Consider the following 20,173-nt stretch of genomic DNA (forward strand, 5'->3'; position numbering starts at 1 on the left):
ATTAAAACAAAACAAAACAAAAAGGGGCTGGGCGGTGGTGGCACATGCCTTTAATCCCAGCAATTGGGAGGCAGAGCCAGACGGATTTAGCTCCATCAGTTAAAGGCCAGCATGGTCTACAGAGCTAGTTCCAGGACAGCTAGGGCTGTTACAGAGAAACCCTGTCTCCAAAAACCACCAGAGAGAAAGAGAGAGAGAGAGAGAGAGAGAGAGAGAGAGAGAGAGAGAGAGAGAGAGAGAGAGAGAATAAAAATGAAGTAAAAAGCCAGGTGTGGTAGCACACACCTTTAGTCCCAACACTCTGAAGGCAGAGGCAGGTAATCTCTGAGTTCAAGACTAGCCTGGTCTACACAGAGAGCCAGGTGAGCCAGACTACATAGTGAGACCTAGTCTCTAAATAAATAAATAATCAGATAACAGTATCATATAACTATCATGGATACACAGTGTACTTGAGTTACCTACCTTTTTAACACTGAATCTTACCGAAGGAAAAGTAAGATACTTTTGTGTGAATATTCTTTAAAGTAATTGTAAATTTTTAAATTCTCACAAAAAAATGTTATATTATTTTTTAAAAATAGAATGCCTGTGATACAAAATGCAAATTTCCAAAAAGCTTAGCAAGTTCAAGAGAAATAATGCAGAAAACAACTTTGAAAATAGTTCGTCTAGTATCTGCAGTTCCTCACTCTGAAGAGACAGCAGTCTGGGACTAAATCAAAGCAATATTTTTCTTTAAGATATATATTCTGAGAAAAGTACTTCAAAAATAATTCTATGTTGTTGCTTAAAACACAATTAAGGGAATGTAATGGCTTGCTCACAACAGAGATGCTCAGGAATGGTAAGCAGATTATAGAACACCCATGGTGATGTACACCTGCAATCCCAGCCCCCAGGAGACAGCAGCAAAGGAGAACCACAAATCTGAGATCAGTCTACACAGTGAGCTTCCAGACAGACAAATACAGAGCAAGATCCACCTCAAAAAAGTAAAAATAAAATAAAAATAAACAGATCTACTATTCCTATTTAAGAATAAGGCTAGAAGATAGAAATGTATGTCATATCCTAGCCTCAAACTGAATATAAGATTTACAGATTAAATTGTTTAAAACATAGAAAAATAATATAAAAAGTGGTACCACAGGATAAAAAGTCACTATCGTTAGAACTGCAGAAGACATTATAAAAAGCTAATAAATTTTTTCTATCCACTATTCTCTCTAATTCATGTCTTACAACGAACTCTAATATGTGCCTAGATCAACCATTTAAAGCACATTACTCAAGATTATGACAAAGTGTAAATTGAGTGTTTTTCCTCTTTTTAAGCACTAACTCAATGCACACTTAGCACTGATACAGTAATATGAAAGCAAACAATTTCAGCCTATCATAAGTTGTTATATAAAATATCTCAGGGAGGAAAACAATAGCAATTTATTATCTAAAAATTTATCAAATTCAAACATTTCTCAACTATATAATTTTGCTCAATCATAATATAATTGCAAATCACTATTTAGAGGCAAAAGTACCAAACTATGCCTCCTATAATGTATCTATAAAGTTGTACATACCATTATTTTTCTATTTTTCATAGTCATTACTTTAAAAATATTAAGCAAAGGAGCATAAGGCACAGCAAAAGACAGTGCAGAAAGGGGAAAAGGTTACTTATGATAAAATATAATGTACAAAAATGCCATCACGAAGCCCTTTATTTTATATACTATATTTAATTTTTTTTTTTTTTTTTTTTTTTTTTTTTTTGCTTTTCAAGACAGGGTTTCTCTGTGGCTTTGGAGCCTGTCCTGGAACTAGCTCTGTAGACCAGGCTGGTCTCGAACTCATAGAGATCCACCTGCCTCTGCCTCCCGAGTGCTGGGATTAAAGGCGTGCGCCACCATCGCCCGGCTTAATTTTTTTTTTAAGTATTGAAAATGTTTAAATAAATCTGGGCAGTGGTGGTGCACATCTTTAATCCTAACACTCGGGAGGTAGAGGCAGATGAATTTCTGAGTTTGAGGCCAGTCTGATCTACAGAACAAGCTCCAGTATAGTCAGGGTGGTTACATGGGAGAAACCCTGTCTCAAAAAAGCAGCAACAAAATATTAAAAACGAGTGCTATCTTGGGCTGGAGAAATGGCTCAGTGGTTCAAAGCATGTGCTGCTCCTACAGAAGACATGAGTTCAATTCTCAGCAACCACATCTGAAGGCTTACAGTTGTCTAAAACTTAAGCTTTAAGAGATCTGACACCTCCGGCCTCCCTAGGCACCTGCACTCACATGCACTAAAACACACAAAGACCACACACACAAATACACACATTGTTAAAAATATAAATATAAAAGGGGATCTCTGTGAGTTCGAGACCAGCCTGGTCTACAAGAGCTAGTTCCAGGACAGGCTCCAAAACCACAGAGAAACCCTGTCTCAAAAAACCAAAAAGAAAAAAAAATTTAATCGCTTTATATTTTCACTTTATTATTAGTGCTAAAATTCTATGATGTGATCATTTAAGAGTATTTCAATGAACATATTAAAACATACCTGGTTCATTATAGCCTTCTCTCAAGTACTGAATAAGACAAAAAATAAATCTTGGAAGAACAAATTCAGACATCATCAATAAGTCTTTGGGGACACAGGGAATATTTGAACTTGATTTAATCTGATGTCTTCTGCAAAACCTGTAATGGGGAAAAAAGGAACTGAGAAAAAGGGAAAAATAACAATGTCTAGCCAGGCAAAATTCTTACTTCTATTTATAATATTAATAAAAAATACAAGCAAATATTAAAGCCAGAATAATTCTTCTTTGTGATTTTTAAAGCACCAAGCTAAACGAATACAGCTTTAGTAGTCCTTTAAAGTGGCACCCAAAGAGACTCTGAGAAAGACCATAACAGCCATTTCCCAAACAGAACACAAAAAGAAAATCACCATAGTTTTACATTTCTGACTGTAATATATTACTTCCAAGAGCTATTTTATTATTTCCATCCTTTATAAACCTGTAAGTAAGTAAGTATGCACTCGGGAGGCAGAGGCAGACAGATCTCTTTGAGTTCGAGGCTAGCCTGGTCTACAAAGCAAGTTCCAGGACAGCCAGGGCTGTTACACAAAGAAATCCTGCCTCAAAAAACATAAAGTAAAAAAAAATATATAAACCTATAAAGCACAACTTGGTAGTTATTTGAAGTATTTACATTTTCCATTCCTACCTCAATGAATTAATCAGTGATATAAGTAATTGAAGTTTATTTTAGAAGTTTATATGACTAACACAGCATAACAACCCAATATAGTGAAAAGATTTAAAAGATTTTTGTTTGGTTGGTTATTGTTTTTGTTTTGCTTTTCAAGACAGGGTTTTACTGTGTAGCCCTGGCTGTCCTGGAACTCACTCTGTAGACCAAGCTAGCCTCGAACTCACAGAGATCCACCTGCCTTTCTCTCCTAAGTGCTGGGATTAAAGGCATGCGCCATCACTATGCAGCTGACTTACAAGATTTTTATATCAACTGCATAAGTGTACACAAGAGTACAGGTGCCCGCAGAAGCCAAAGGCATCAGATCCCCTGAAGCTTGAGTTGCATCAGTTTGTGAGCATCCAATGTGGGTGCTAAGAACCAAACTGGCATCCTTTGCAAAAACAAGGTGAACTCTTAGCTGCAAGTTCTCTCTACCCCATGTAACAAACTCTTTTAGGTCAAAATTGATTATTAACAGAAAATAAATTGTATCCCTACCTTAAACAACACAAAATATATACCATTAACATTAAAAATTATATACAAGAAGTCTGAAATAAAATAATATTCTTTATTATCTTGGAGTATAGAAAGCCTATCTGGTAAGATTTAGCTTCTATACAGAGTAACTGGAAAAACACAATATGTAAAGCAGATAATTACTATAATTAAAAACTCTTTAAAATGGAAAAAAGGAAACAATAGAAAAATCAGGACATGATATCAAAATTAGCAAAAGAAGTACTTTTTAGTAAATATATAAAAGGTGCTCTGGTTCTCTAACAAAGTAATTTTCAAACAAAAAAACAGTAATGTGGAAATTATTTTGCAGTATCTGCTAGATTTTGTTATGCTCTAATAGTCCTCTCTCCCTGTCTCCCTCTTTCCCTCCTCCCCTCTCCTTCTTGCCCTCTCTCCCTCTCCCTCCCTCTCCCCCTCTCCGTCTCTGACCCACTTATTTGTTAAGAGAAAGCTTAAGGGAAAACACCCCACTAAGGAATTAAACTATAACCATACCGATCTTGGTATTCTGGAATAAAAGAAGGGGCATTGCAATGCATATGAAGCGCACAGCATGAACACAGAAAGTAAAGTGACCAGCACCAACCTCAAGGGCCAACTCCTTATGAGAAGTATGCAAAACGAAGGAACTAGTTAAATGACACCTCAAGAAAACAGACAAAGAATAGGACATTATACGTAGGAAAATTGGTTTCAGTTTCTCTGCAAGCTGTCGGTGTCAGAGGGATCAAGCAGGTAAAAAGGCTACTCTAGTCTAAGGGGTTTGAGAGATCAAGTAATCAGATAAAATGTGTGAACAGCCAAGGTGATCTGATTAACTACTGCACACTAATTCACTACAGTGAATTTTATTAGATGACAATGGCATTGTGACCCTAGAATATGTTCATGGATATTTAATGACAAAGAAATTATTTGGGGGAGACATTCCTTTTAGCATGTGTAGATATCCCCATTTAGAATGAATGTTCTGCGGTCTCTCACTCTCTGCATGTCTAGCTATGGCCTCTCTATTTGTTCCTAGCTGCTGCAGGAGGCAGCTTCTCTAACGATGGTAAAGCAAGGCACTGTTTTATAGATATTCCATCAAATCCCTCCCAGAGCTCCGGAATCCTGTGGAAGTGGAAGTGAAAAGAGCATAAAAGTCAGAAAGGGTGAAAGACACCAAGAAAACAAGACTTCCTAAATCAGCCAATGTACATATGGGCTCAGAGAGATCGAGCCAGCATGCACAGGGCCTGCATGGGTCTGCACCAGATGGGGTCCTAGAACTAAAAGGAGAAGTGGATGCATGCCCAACCCAGAAGCTGTTTCCAATTGATAGCCACTTGCAAATAAAATTTTAGTTCTCTCCAAGGGACTCTCACTGAGAAACAAACCTACTCCTGAGGGTAGATTGCACGCCCAGCAGTAGATGTCAACAGAAATCAAACTCAATGGCCTCTTTAGAATCTTGTCTCATAATGGCAGTTCCCCTACACTTTTTTTCTTCTTTTTATTCTACAGTTCTTTGAGTCTACATTAAAGCACCTAGTCTAGTGTTTTTATGGGATTTCTGAGTATCTCTATATCTGTATCTGTTTCTTGTGCCTTTTCTTGAGTTCTCTGCCTTCTCTTTGTTTATTTTGTCATATTCCAATGAGTTAGTTTTTGTTCTATCTTATTTTATTTTATTATTAGCCCTTAAAAGCCTGTTTGTTTTCTTCTTTAAAAAAAATTTATTTATTTATTTATTTGTTATGTATACAATATTCTGTCTGTGTGTATGTCTGCAGGCCATAAGAGGGCACCAGACCTCATTACAGATGGTTGTGAGGCAACCATGTGGTTGCCAGGAATTGAACTCAGGACCTTTGGAAGAGCAGGCAATGCTCTTAACCGCTGAGCCATCTCTCCAGATGCCTGTTTGTTTTCTAATGAAAGACAGAAAAGGGTGGATCTAGATAGGAGGGGAATTGGGAGGAAGTGAAAGGAGCAGAGGAAGGAGAATCCATAATCACAATATATTATATGAGAGGGAAAATCTAAAGGAGGAAAAAGCATAAGAATAAAAAGAAGAAATTATTTGAGTCAGGATGGGAGCATATGTTTTTAATCCCAGTACTTGGGAAGCAGAGGTAGGCAGGTCTCTGTAATTTGCAATAGGCCTGATTTACACAGCAGTTCTAGGCCAGCCTGGATTGTATAGCGAGTACCTGTCTCCGAGAGAGAGAGAGAGAGAGAGAGAGAGAGAGAGAGAGAGAGAGAGAGAGAGAGAGAGAGAGAGAGAGAGAGGAAGAAGGAAGAGAAAAGGAAGGGGAAAGGGGGAGGAAAGGAAGGGGACAATTTAAGCCTAACAAAATCTAGCCACCATTGATGATTAATGAACAAATATCACACATATTCATTTGTCAATGACAAAACAGAAAAATGTTTATAATTCATAGTTAGCCAAAGGGCTAACTAAATACAACCCTGTGTTTTAGTCCCAGAATGGCACAATGCCCCATCTTAGACCTGGACTCAGTACACATAGCTTACTACCCCAACATTAAGGATAAACTTCTCTAATCTCTTTCTAATCTTAGGACATAATCCTTTAACCCTCTAAGATTGGTTCTTAAAAAAAAAATTTTTTTCAGGTTTATGTGTATGTGTGTATGCCACATTGGCGGGGCGGTGGGCACATGCTGGAGGAGGCATAGTGCCAGATCCACGCAGTTAGAGAAACAGGTGGTTGTGAGCTGTCAGGTGTTACGTACTAGGAACCAAACTTAAACCTTCTGGAAGAGCAGCAGACAGTCTTGTTTGCTTGTTTTTCTTTTTTCTTGGTGGCAGTTTTTGAGACAGTGTTTTTCTATGTTGCCCTGGCTGTCCCAAACTTGCTCTGTAGATCAGGTTGGCCTCAAACTCACAAAGATCCACCTGCCTCTGCCTCCCAAGCACTCTGAACTCCTGAGCCATCTCTCCAGACTCTCTGCAGTTCTTTAAAACCTTTTGAAAATTTTACTTTCAAATTTTGTAACTACATTAGTTTGAGTTTATTTTAAATTATAATTCAGTTATGAGATAATATTCTGTCACATTTCCTAGCATTGATAGTGATACATGAATACCCATATTGTGGGGGTTTTTTAGGAAAGGTCTCATGACCCAGACTGGCTTCAAAATCCCTAACGTAACTGAAGTTGCCTTTAAGCCCCAATCTTTCCACCGCCACATTCCATTGCTGGGATTACAGGCACAGACTACCATACATGGCCCCAGAAATTCTCATAACTGTACAGAGACATTTTATAAACTCTCTCCTTTGTTTATAAATTAGGTGACCAGAAAAAAATGCAAGATTAACATAGGGACTCATAACTTACATTAGATCCCTACTCACTATTTCTGCAAGCTTGAGGTATAGTTCATGCTTAGCATGTGTAGTATCCTGGTTAAATTCCCAGTACCAAAGTAAGAAGGGAGGAAGTCCATAAACACAAATACATCACATGTGTGTAACTTTAAACATAAGCAGTAGAGCACTCCTGTTTTCTCAATGAGAAAAAGAGTAACAACACTATTTGCAGCGTTAAAGTCCCAGTGTGTAGAAATCTAACCCTCTTTTACTTTAGAGTAAATTAGAGAATGAGTAACTGAGCAGATATTAAAACTGAAATTATAAAAATTATGACAATATACTTACAGTTTCAGAACGAGAGCTCCTACTTTATAGTTTTTCCTGCTATTTACGAAATATTTGCCAGTGTATATTCAGTAAACTCCATTCCCATACACCATACTCATACTTAAATGCTTGCAGATTTTAAAAAAAAAGTCATAAATCCCTTTATAAGGAGGAATGGGGGTGTCTATATAAGAAATTGTACATCTTGGGCTGGAGAGAAGGCTCAGAGGTTAAGAGCACTAGTTGCTCTTCCAGAGGTCCTGACTTCAATTCCCAGCAACCACATAGTGGTTTACAACCATCTGTAGTGAGATCTGGTGCCCTCTTATGGCCTGCAGGCATACAAACACTGTATACATAATAAGCAAATTAAAAAAAAAGAAAGGGAGGGAAGGAGGGAGGGAGGGAAAGAAATTGTACATCTTTGTAACTGTCTGACTAAAATATTCTGTTTGTAGCTTAGACCAAATCCTGATTAAATAAATAAGTCATTACTAGTAAAAAGGAGTAAGTCCATAAAAAACATATACCACCGCCTAGCTCTTGTACAAACCTTGTTAACCTGTTCCCTATATCCAGACTCCTTACTGCAGCTAATAACAGCATCATTTCCCCAAGTATTCATAAGTAACACTTTCCTCTCAACTTTCAGGTTGAAATTTAAATGGTTAAGTGACTGCTACATTTAGATTAGTATATGATTTTTTTAAAAAGTCATGGTAAAACCAAAAATGTATTATTTATAGCTATTCTTTTATAGTTCTTAGTTTGGATGAGATCTTAAATTAACATGTATCCACATGTTTCCTAACAATTTTACTTGCTTGGGAAAGGAATGTAATTTTTAAGTTCACAAAACCTGTAACTATAGTACAGAATTTAACCATGTTTCTGATGTTTTGTTTTAAAGGAACAGATAATATTTTCTGCCTTTTGAGCCATATAGTCTGTTATAAACAATCAATGCTACTTTCATAAAGTGAAAGAAAGCATGAACAATATACAAATAAATGAATATGATAAGTTTATATTTTTAGGGCCAGGGAGTTAGCCCTGGCTGTCCTGGAACTTGCTCTGTAGACTAGGCTGGCCTCAAACTCACAGAGATCCTCCTACCCTTTGCTTCCCAAGTACTGGGACTAAAGTCCTGAGCCACCATCACCTGGAATGTGATGTGATCTAATTAAATGTTATTTTCAAAAATAAGCATGAAACTTTTAGATAACAGTTTGCCAACAAAGGGCCCCAAAAGGTATAAAGCCAGAGAACAGAAAGCACAAACGTCTTCTTAATCCAGTAATCAAACTAGCCCATTATTGCACTGGTCTATTAATCAAATAAAGTCCTCTTAGACTGTGAAGTGTTTTACACAGCAAAGATGTAAGGTAAATCTCGATCACAAAAGAAGAGATGAGAGTAAATCATCAAGGACAGGTTCCGATGTTAAAATTCTATGCACCCAGGTACAAACTTCAGGACAGGAGCTGGAGAACAGTATGGGCAATGCAGCAAGATCTATATCCCTTACAGCAGAAAATAAAATGAAACCAAGGGGGAAAGAATAAAGTTTTTTGTTTTGTTTTGTTTTGTTTTTTTTGGTTTTTCGAGATAGGGTTTCTCTGTGGCTTTGGAGCCTGTCCTGGAACTAGCTCTGTAGACCAGGCTGGTCTCGAACTCACAGAGATCCGCCTGCCTCTGCCTCCCGAGTGCTGGGATTAAAGGAGTGCACCACCATCGCCCGGCAGAATAAAGTTTTAAGAACAATATCCAAATACATCGTCCACACACACACTCACACACACACACACACACACACACACACACACACTCACACACACACACACACTCACACACACACACACACACACAGCATTCTTCTGATGTTATCTGTTGTTTTGAGACAATGTCTCCTACATCAGCCTCACTATGTAACTCACTAACGGCCTCGACCTCCCAAGTGCTAGAACTACGGGACTACGCCACCACACCTGGTTTCAAAAAGGCATCTTAACTATAAAAATATACAGGTTTATATAAGTTGAAAAGATAAAAAATATTTTACCTATATACTCGAGCATGTCATGAGCAATCAAAATAAATAAAAGTGCCTAACATTTTTCATTCTAGTCAGGTGTGATCACACATTCCTTTAATTCCAGCACCCAGGAAACAAAGGCAAGAGGACTTCTGTGAGTTCCAGGCCAGCTAGGACTACAAAGTACTGTGTCTCTAATTAATTAATTAATTATACACAATAAGTAGAAGCTAACATGACAGGTTTCCAAGAAAATCTATACATAAGCAGATGGGGATAAACGTCTACCAAGTGTGGGTCCCTTTCCAGAAGGAGATAATTCTCTCCCAAAAATACAGCAGAGCACACTTCCAGAGAACATGAAGACTGCAGAAAGCACCCCTAGGTGAATGCCCACAGACTGGGACTATAACCAAACGGCAGAATTCCTAGTATTATGGTGATAGATTCAGTGAAGAAAGGATAGAAAAAGAGAGGGGGAATGAATTTAACACATAGACTGTACTACAAATATATGTACATAATTAAAGGTATTAAACATCTCATTAAAAAACATATTTGTTTTCCAGACGAGATGATAAGCAGTATCACCTTTTCTTCAATATGTTTTAATCAAAACACCATTTAACTGTAAAGAAAATAAAAACATACATTATTGATGACTGAGTAAAACAAAGACAGCAGCAGCCTCAAGCACCCACATTGGAGCTCCAAGGGGTCTGACAGACCCATAGAGGCTCAGAACAACTACATAAAAAGGCAAGTCTTATGGGAAGATGCTTTTAAAAAGTGGACTCATGAAACTGGGAAGAAATGAAACAGAGCCAGGAGCGGTGAGAATAACAAATCTATACCCTTCACCGCCAACAGGCTGCAAGCACAGAGGCAGTGTGTTGGCCGGCACAAGGCAGTGGCCTGGAGCACCCACAGTAACAGGTTAAAACTGAATAGGGCTGTCCCTAGGCCTACCAGCCAACAACCAGCACAGAGCCACCATGGCAGGGGGCCATATGACTTGTCCTACTGGGAGACTGAGAACAGCAGGAAGCCTACAAGCTCAACAGTAGTACTTGGTGAGCCATGGGGGGCCGGGTAATGAGCAGAGGCCTGCCTGGAGCTCCCACAGAAACATGTCATTACTGAAATAGGACCAGTCATAGACTCTCTGGCCACCCCCCAGCATGGAGTCACTGCCAATGCAGCCTGCACTCCTTGCCTTGCTGGGAAGGAGCCCAGCGGTGGCGCTGCCCATAGGCTCTAAGCACAAAAGTTGAGCCCAGCAAGCCTGGGGTGGCAGACATTGATGGCAGGGAGGTGTGTGATAGCCAAGCGCTCTCACAGAACCTGCCCCGAGATATACTGCTCAGCAGCAACATCACTCTGACTCTGGGCAATAGCAATGGTCCACTATTTACTTACATGTTCAGAAATTAGAAACTTTCAACCACACTCGTTGCAATGAGTATTTGCATGTAAAGCTGAGCAAAAAATATATTATGGGAGGCTGGAGAGATAGCTCAGAGGTTAAGTTCTTCCAGAGGTTTTGGGTTCAATTCCCAGCAACCACATAATGGCTCACAACCATCTGTAATAAGATCTGGAGCCCTCTTCTGGCCTGCAGGGACACATGCAAATAGAATGCTGTGTACATAATTAATAAATAAATCTTTAAAAAAATATATACTATGTGACATACTGCAGCTTCCAATGCCACTATAACAAACGAATATTTGATGGAGAGGTGGGAAAGATGGAAGAACAAAGCGGTGAGTGAGCAGTAAGAGAGGGAACTAGAGACACAACTGCGGTGACAGGCGTGAAAGGCTGCAGTGGACAGGGGAACATGTCATTGCTGAGTAAGTCCGACAAGGTGGTAAGCAGCAGCCTGGAGCCTGCGCAGACTCAGGCCCTGAAAACGATGCCCAGCTGACAATCAACCTGGTTCTGAGCAACAACAGGAAGTCAGTTCATTTTCTGGAATGAACCTCCTTGAAAGACCTCGTTGGTCTGTGCTGCTCCAGAGGACATGTTGCTATCCCTGGTCCACTGCCGCAGACCATGCTGAAGTCCAAGGCTCACGTGGATGGATGTCTGAAATCTGGGCTGCCACTAGAGGCATGGTGACGGCCAACTCCAGGAGGCCATATTAGCGTCCAGGCTCCAGGTTGCCGCAGGAGGCCATGTTGATATCTGTGGTCTGAGCTGCCACTAAGGGCCATGTTTGGGTCCACTCTCCTACTGCGGCTGTGGTCATGTTGATGTGTGTGGCCCATATTACTACCGAAGGCCATGCAAATATCAGTGGTCTGTGCTGCTGCCTGAAGCCATGTTGATGTATGTGGGCCATGCTACTGCTGGGTGCCATATTGATGTGACAAGCTGGACAGCCACCTGAGGCCATGCTGATAGCTGTGGTCCATGCTGCTGCCGGTGATCTACTGCAGCAGAGGGCCATGTTGATGCCTGTAGTCTGTATTGCCACAGGAGAACATGCTGGGGTCCATGGAACAAGTTGACACCATGTCGCTGTCCATGGTCCGGTGCTGTCCCAAAATCTATGTGTCCAATGACCTGTGCTCCCACTGACTGTAAAGGACAAGGAAGCTACTTTTGCCATGGTATTGATGACTACAAATTTCATAGCTGAAAAAGAGGGACATAAAAGGCTTCTGTGATAGTCCCTATCCCTACCCTCATCCCACCCCACCCCCAAAAAGAAACAGTCTACATAGAAAGCCATTGATGAGAACTCTTAAAACTTGTGATAAGGACGCTGTAGTGTAGCTCTCCACAATTAGTAGCTTCTAACCGGGGTGTGGTGGAAAAGGACTCAGTTTTCTTTAAGGGGCTGGCCACTGGGAGTTTGACCACGCCCCAGAGAAAATATGAGCAACACAAATTGAACCTTTGTTACTTGTTTGTTTTCCTTTTGGGGAGGGAGGTAACAGAAGTAGCAGGGCAGAACTGGGAGGAATGAGAAAGCAGTGTGATCTGGGTATATGATATGAAATTTCCAAGTAATCATTAAAAATAGTATGTTTTTCAAAAAAGGTAATGCCAGGCGGTGGTGGCACATATCTTTAATCCTAGCACTTGGGAGGCAGAGATAGGTGGATCTCTGTGAGTTCAAGGCCAGATAAAATATAAGCAGTGTTTTTCAACACACTAGACATCAAAGAAAGACAATAATCTCTAATAGATAGGAAACAAAGTGAGGCCTACTTTTTTCAATTTACTTTTCTTGCGGATCTCTGTGAGTTCGAGACCAGCCTGGTCTACAAGAGCTAGTTCCAGGACAGGCTCCAAAACCACAGAGAAACCCTATCTCGAAAAACCAAAAAAAAAAAAAAAAATTACTTTTCTTATGGGATTCCAGGGTACAACACAAAGGAGAATCTAAATGGTCCAGACAAATTTCCTGAGTTTGGAAGACTCTTAGGAAGTCTAGGAAGATAAGTGCAGCTACACTTTGTAGGACAGCCATAAAAAAAAAAAATCCAGAGAAATTCTCCACTGAAGGCATAGAGAATACTCCTGAATCCTTGAGTACTGAACAGCACACACATGTAAGAAAATTACCCAAGGCCAAGGGTAAACACCTCTGAAAGCACAGAACACATGCACAGATACCTGGATCAAGAATGGAAGAATGGCCGGGCGGTGGTGGCGCACGCCTTTAATCCCAGCACTTGGGAGGCAGAGGCAGGCGGATCTCTGTGAGTTCGAGACCAGCCTGGTTTACAAGAGCTAGTTCCAGGACAGGCTCCAAAACCACAGAGAAACCCTGTCTCGAAAAACCAAAAAAAAAAAAAAAAAAGAATGGAAGAATGGTACCTGTTCTTATAATCACACTGCAAACTACAAAATTCAGGCAAAAAACCAGATGTGGTGGAACAGGTCTTTAATCCCAACATTCAAGAGACAAAGGCAGGCGGATCTCTGTGAATTTGAGGCCAGCCTAGTGAATTCCAGAACAACTAAGGTTACACAGTTGAGACCCTATCTAAAAAGATATATAGATAGATAAGGAAGGAAGGAAGGAAGGAAGGAAGGAAGGAAGGAAGGAAGGAAGGAAGGAAGGAAGGAAGGAAGGAAGGAAGGAAGGAAGGAATTAATTCAGGCAAGAATTAGGTTTTAAGGCTTCAGAGAATAAACCATGGACCTTGCAACTGCTAGCCAAGCACTTTCCCACTTAACTACATCCTCAGTCAAAATTACATTCATTCATTAAGTCAACAACTCAAAAGCATCTTTCCTCAGAAGACAAAACTTAGCCCTAAACTAAGTACTTCAGACCCTCCTAACAAATCATAAAAGACCCAAAAGACCAAAGTGTCTCCAAGAAAATAACTTTACACAAAAAACAAAGCTAAAGGGGCTGGAGAGATGGCTCAGCGGTTAAGAGCATTGCCCGCTCTTCCAAAGGTCCTGAGTTCAATTCCCAGCAACCACATGGTGGCTTACAACCATCTGTAATGAGATCTGGTGCCCTCTTCTGGCCTGCAGGCATACATGCAGATGGAATACTGTACACATAATAAATAAAAAATAAATAAAAATAAAAAAAAGCTAAAAAAATACTTAAAAGAACAAAATATAGCACAACCAACAAGGTACAACTAACAGTGTCAAGCACAGAATGTACAGAAGACAGAGATGGAAAGAACCAAAACAAAATCATTGATTACAACTGACTCAGAACACACATGCGAGAATTAGGCAAAGATCACTGAAAGCCCAAAGGAAAAGCAGACGAGTCAGGGAAATGGCCTGGGTAAAGTCCTTGTTAAGCAAGCATGAGGTCCTGAGTTCAGATCCTTAGCACCCACAAAAACAAGTGAGGGAGAGTAGCACCCATCTGTAACCCCAGCAACAGCAGAGGGGAGACAGAAAGACATTGGCCAGAAAGTCTAGCCCAAACACCAAGTTCTAGGTTCAACAAGTGACCCAGTCTCAAATAATAGTGAAGAGAAAGGCACCCAGTATCTATCTACCTCTGGCCTCAACACCTCCGTGCATACTAACACAACTGCATACCCATCAGTGTGTGCACGTAACACATACATAGGCTAGAAGTAAGGGGTACTATCCACAGCTGCAGGATAGAGCCAGACACTCCTCAAATACAAAGGATCCACAAATTCCATCTAGTCTGATATATCAGAAACCAAAATTCCTGGCTTCAAGCAATCAGCTCAGTCCACGGTTTCCTTTTCTCCTAAGACACTTAAATCCCTATGCTGCCAATAGTCAGGGAGAGAGAGTTTACCATTCTTTTTATCTCCTTGTCAAAAGACCTACACTAAAGCTCTTTTTTTTTGGCAAACACCAGTACCAGTGTATTGGCACTGGGTACCAATCTCTTGCTGCATACCACAGTATACTAAAAATTATAGCTCATAAACTAGCAAAGGAAATGCAAATATAGTTAAGCCAAAAAAATTTTTTTTTAAAAATCAAGTTGGGCATAGGAACTGACTCCTGTAACCTCAGCACTTGGTAGGCTGAGGCAGAAGGATCGTCGTAAGTTTGAGTCATAAGCCAACCTTGGCTAAGTAAAGTTCCAGGCCAGCCTGGCTACAGAATGAGTTCTCTCTCTCTCTCTCTCTCTCTCTCTCTCTCTCTCTCTCTCTCTCTCACACACACACACACACACACACACACACACACGTACTCCAAAGAAGGAAGAAGAAAGAACAGACAAGATAACTAGAAAACAAGACAACAGACTTAAAGCTTTTTATATCACAAAAGGTGTTTTGCTCCTTTGTTTGAATTGTTAGCTTCACAGTTAGATGACTGTTTCATTAAAGAAAATTCCAAGTTCATAGGGGAGAAATTTAACAAGCAGTCCATACAAATACATGCAGACATATAATCTAAGAGATTATCTCTATCAGGAGTGGTAGTGTATGTATGCCTTTAAACCTAGCACTCAAGAGACCTCCATGAGTTTGAGGCCAGTCCAGTTTACATAGTGAGTTCCAGGCTAGCCAGGTGTACACAGTATGACCCTGTCTCAAAAAAAGAAAAAATAAATAATACTAATACTTCAACCATTAACCATATTACATAACACAATTAATTTGCTAAAACGTCAGTATGTATAAATGGGATATAAATGTGAGAGTAAAGGCACATATCTTTATTATCAAACTTATACTGAAAGTTCATTGTAGCTGGAAGTTTCTGTCCTGCCTAGTCCTGCAGCTGTTCAGTTCCAAAGAAACACACAGAGGCTTATATTAATTATAAACTGTTTGGTCTATTAGCTCAGGCTTACTATTAACTAGCTCTTACAACTTAAATTAACCTATGATTCTTGTTTATGTTTAGCCATGTAGCTTGGTACCTTTTCTCAGTTCAGCATTCTCATCTTGCTTTCTCTGCATCTGGCTTGTGACTGCGTCTCTGCCTTTCCTCTTCCAATTATTCTTTTAGTCTGGTTGCCCCACCTATACTTCCTGCCTGGCTACTGGCCAATCAGCATTTTATTAAACCAATACAAGTGACAAAACTTTACAGTGCACGAGAGCATTATCCCAGAGCAGTTCAGACCACCATTGCTTCAACAGGATAACTCAGAAAAAGAAGAGTCCTGGCTAAGCTGGTAGAAGTTCCCAGGACCAATGGTAACAACTACAAAACCCACGGCTTGATAGAAAAGCCACACTGCCAAGATAGGAAATGGGAAAGGCTATACTGAACCTATCACTAGGGTGAGTTAAATGTATAGTGCTGAGTTTTCTGTATGGAAGAAAAATGCAAGTGAAAAATTAAAAATAAAATATTATACATGTTATGTGGGCCAGGATGGAAAGAAACCAATTCATACACTGAGGCGAGTGTAAATTGGTTTCTTTAAATGGATCTATCAAAGATTGCAGTGTACACCTTCTTTAACTGAGTTGTAGTCTTTGGGAGTTTATCTTCATACAGATGTGTGCACACACAAACTATATGACAATACTGACTACACCAGCATTTACAACGGCCCCATGAAAATGCACTGGAACACTAAGTCACTGCTGAACAGAAAACAGGTGAGAGTGCTCATGTGCACTTTAATCCCAGCACTCAGGAGATGGGGCAGGCAGAACCCTAGGAGTTCAAGGCCAACTGGGATAACATCCTGGAAATGTATCTCAAAAAAGGGGGCGGGATGCCAAAGAGATGCTCAGAAGTAAAGAGCACTGACTGACCTTCCAGAGGACCCAGTCAATTCCCAGTACTGATATGGTGACTCAAAACCATCTGTAACTCTAGTTCCTGGCATGCAAGTGGTTCATGGACATACATTCAAGCAAAACACTCATAACACATAAAATAAAACAAAGTGTTTTTTAAAAAAAGAAAATGCACCATGTGATAATATGAGACACTGCCCAATACACATAGGGGAAATAACTGCAGAAAAAGAGTGTTAACCAGATATTCACTGCCTTCACTTCAGCACTGTCACAAACCAAACTACCAAAGTATTTCCAACAAGACAGCTAAAGTACTGATTCATTATTGCTAACATCTTTGAAGTGCATAATTAAGGTCAAATGAAAATGAAAGCAATCCTTTATTGAGGAATGGTGAAAAAAGGACCTTTAACTCTATCCACTCATATATGTTACGACATTTTTGACATTTTAAAGGTGGGGGAATGGAGCCATTTCCTGAATAATAAAGTAATTTATCTTAGGGTGACCTTTCAGATATAGGCCAACTTAACATTTAGGGAGCATCTATGCTGGCATCTAGGATGCCTATTTGTAAGTACCTTAAAATCTGACAGAAAGTGAGCAAAGTAGCAAAAAAATCTATAAGACATGATAATGTTAAAAATAACTACATCAAAATTTGAGATATGTTTAAAATCTCAGTTCTGTTTAGTTTCCAATCATAACCTAAAACCAGCTAGTCAGTGTAGTAAGGAGGCCACTTGTTTGTCCCGGCTGCCCAGAATTGAAATAATCACACAGAAACCATCTTAATTAAATCACTGCTTGGCCCATTATCTCTAGGTTCTTATTGGCTGACTCTTACATACTAATTTAACCCATTTCTATTAATCTGTGTATTGCCATGTGGCTATGGCTTACCAGCTAAAGTTCAGGCATCTGTCTCTGGTGGGGCTACATGGCTTCTCTCTGAGTCTGCCTCCTTTCTCTCAGCATTCAGTTTAGTCTTTCCCACCTAACTCTGTTCTACCCTATCAGGCCAAGCCAGTTTCTTTATTCATTAACCAATAAAAGCAACACATAGACAGAAGGACCTCCCACACCAAGTCAGAAATTATTTTAGATTTTTTTTTTTGCTTTATTTTTCAAGACAGGGATTCTCTGTGTATCTTTGGCTGTCCTGGAACTCACTCACTCTATAGACCAGGCTGGCCTCAAACTTACACATCTGTCTGCCTCTGCCTGCCAAGTGCTGGGATTAAAGGCATGTGCCACCACGCCTGGCTTTATTATTTTAGATTTTTTTATCACATTGTTTTTGTTTGTTTTTTAAGTTCACTCACCCATCGACCATCTCTAACATTGAATAATAATGACTCTTGTGCATGTGGGAAACACAGCTCGCTCTCCAGCACCACAGACAAAAACATCATATTGTTATAAATTGTTTTCCTTTTCAAGATTTATTTTATTTTTATGTGTATGTGTTTCGCTACATTCATGTGCATCACATGTGTGAAGTAGCCCCAGAGGCTAGAAGAGGATGCTGGGTTCCCCAAAACTAGAGCAACAATGGTTGTAAGTTGTCATGTGAGTGCTGGAAACTGAACTCAGGTTCTCTGCAAGAGCAGCAAGTACTCTTCACCACCAGGCCATCTCCCTAGCCCAGGTACACATGGTTGTTAATACATCATTTCGATATGCTTTGTGATATCATCTCACAATGAGTCCTCAATTATTCTCTCTTTGTTTCCTGTATCTGCTAAAACTACTACACTGACAATATCAATGTTACTAAATTTAAAATAATGCAAACCAAGACTGGTGGCACATGCTTTAAATCTCAGCACTCAGGAGGCAGAGGCAAGCAGATCTCTGTGAGTTTAAGTCCAGTCTGTTATACACAGTGAATTTCAGGACAGTCAGAGCTAAGGAAAGAGAACCTGTCCCCCCCCAAAAAAAAACTGAATCTTTCCCTTATTTCTATAATTGCAAATGTGTAAATGAAATGCTAATATTGTTGTGATGGACCATTTCCAACCACAGCAGTCAGACACATGAAAAGGGATTAAGGCACAACAAGGCTTCTTCTTCTGAGTATGAAGATACAAGGACAAAGCATAGCTCTGGGATAGAGCACATTCCTAGTTACAATCCCAGTTTCAGTCCCCAACACTGCAAATAGCCAATACAGTAATAAGAACCCAGGGAAAGGAGGATCTTTCTGAGATTTCCTGAGCAGTACAGTGGAACTCACAAGCCTTTATACTAATGAGAAAAGCAACTTCAAAAATATATGAATTCTCAGTTTTAGCTAACTGTAGGGACTGCTGCCCGTGCCAGGGTAACACAGTGCTGTCCACCTGGAACGCTGTAATAACACATTGGTTCTAGTTCTAAAATGACTCCGGAAGCTGCACCTTAGCATACACTCGAGGTCATCGTCACCTCTCTCTCTAAAGGGAGCAGAGTAGGGGTTCAGCCCAGAACTATTCTATCTAAACCACTAAAAGGGTAGAAATTTTAGAATAACCACATGGTTCCACCGCTGTTTCAGTCTTGTCCATTGACACTGGACATGGAGCATACAGGCATTTTAGAATATGTTAGAACATACAGGCAACAGTTCTATTTTTCTGAGAGAACAATTAAATCAGTAAATATTAAGTGTCAAGTTGTGTACAACTGCTACCATGGGCAAAATAAATTCCCTGAAACTTCAATAAAAATATATGGACTTATCTAGAGCATGGATGCCCTAAACCTGTTCTTGTTTTGTTTTGATTTAATTTGTTGCTATTGTTTTGAGTTTTTGATGTAGGTTTCTCTGTGTAGCCTCGCTGTCCTGGACCTTGCTCTGTAAACCAGGTTGGCCTCAAACTCAGTGATCCACCTGCCTCCGCCTCCCGAGCACTAGGAGAAAAGGCGTGTGCCACCGCTGCCTAGCTATGTTTGTATTTTTTAAATAAATAAATAAATTGTTGGAAGCTGGGCATGACTCACACCTATAATCCTAGCATTTGGAGGGATGAGCCAGGAAGACAGCTGGGATAAGGCATCAAGACTGACCCTGTCTCAAGAGAAAGACTGAGAGAACTGAGTCCCCAGCATGGTGACTCACACCTATACTCATACTTGAAAGACAGCGGCTAGAGGGTCACTGAAAGTTCAAGGCCAGCCTGGTCTACACACAAGTTCCAGGACCCTACGTCAAACTTCTTCTTCTTCTTCTTTTTTTTTTTTTTTTTTTTTTTGGTTTTTCGAGACAGGGTTTCTCTGTAGCTTTGGTGCCTGTCCCGGAACTAACTCTTGTAGACCAGGCTGGCCTCGAACTCACAGAGATCCGCCTGCCTCTGCCTCTGGAGTGCTGGGATTAAAGGCATGCGCCACCACTGCCCGGCCCCTATGTCAAACAAAACAAAAACCTTACTAATATTATTTCCACTTCCAGAATGAAGCATCATAATTTTAAAGTGCCAGGTTTGCATTTCCTCAAGAACAATCTGATAATTACCACTTTAAATTC

The 20,173-nt window shown here is 40.0% G+C and overlaps 1 protein-coding gene across 6 annotated transcripts in view; it reads right to left on the reverse strand.

Annotated features, from left to right (window-relative positions):
* Ubr3 (ubiquitin protein ligase E3 component n-recognin 3) overlaps nt 1–20,173 on the reverse strand; it is a 133,848-nt gene that overhangs the window by 110,487 nt on the left and 3,188 nt on the right. For all 6 annotated transcript variants that reach the window (XM_075984944.1, XM_075984940.1, XM_075984942.1 and 3 more), the window contains exon 2: nt 2,563–2,702. In XM_075984944.1, coding sequence (XP_075841059.1) covers nt 2,563–2,702 — 140 coding nt within the window. The remainder of the gene's footprint in view (nt 1–2,562; nt 2,703–20,173) is intronic.

This window comes from Microtus pennsylvanicus, chromosome 9, assembly GCF_037038515.1.
Source record: "Microtus pennsylvanicus isolate mMicPen1 chromosome 9, mMicPen1.hap1, whole genome shotgun sequence".
Lineage (NCBI taxonomy): Eukaryota > Metazoa > Chordata > Mammalia > Rodentia > Cricetidae > Microtus > Microtus pennsylvanicus.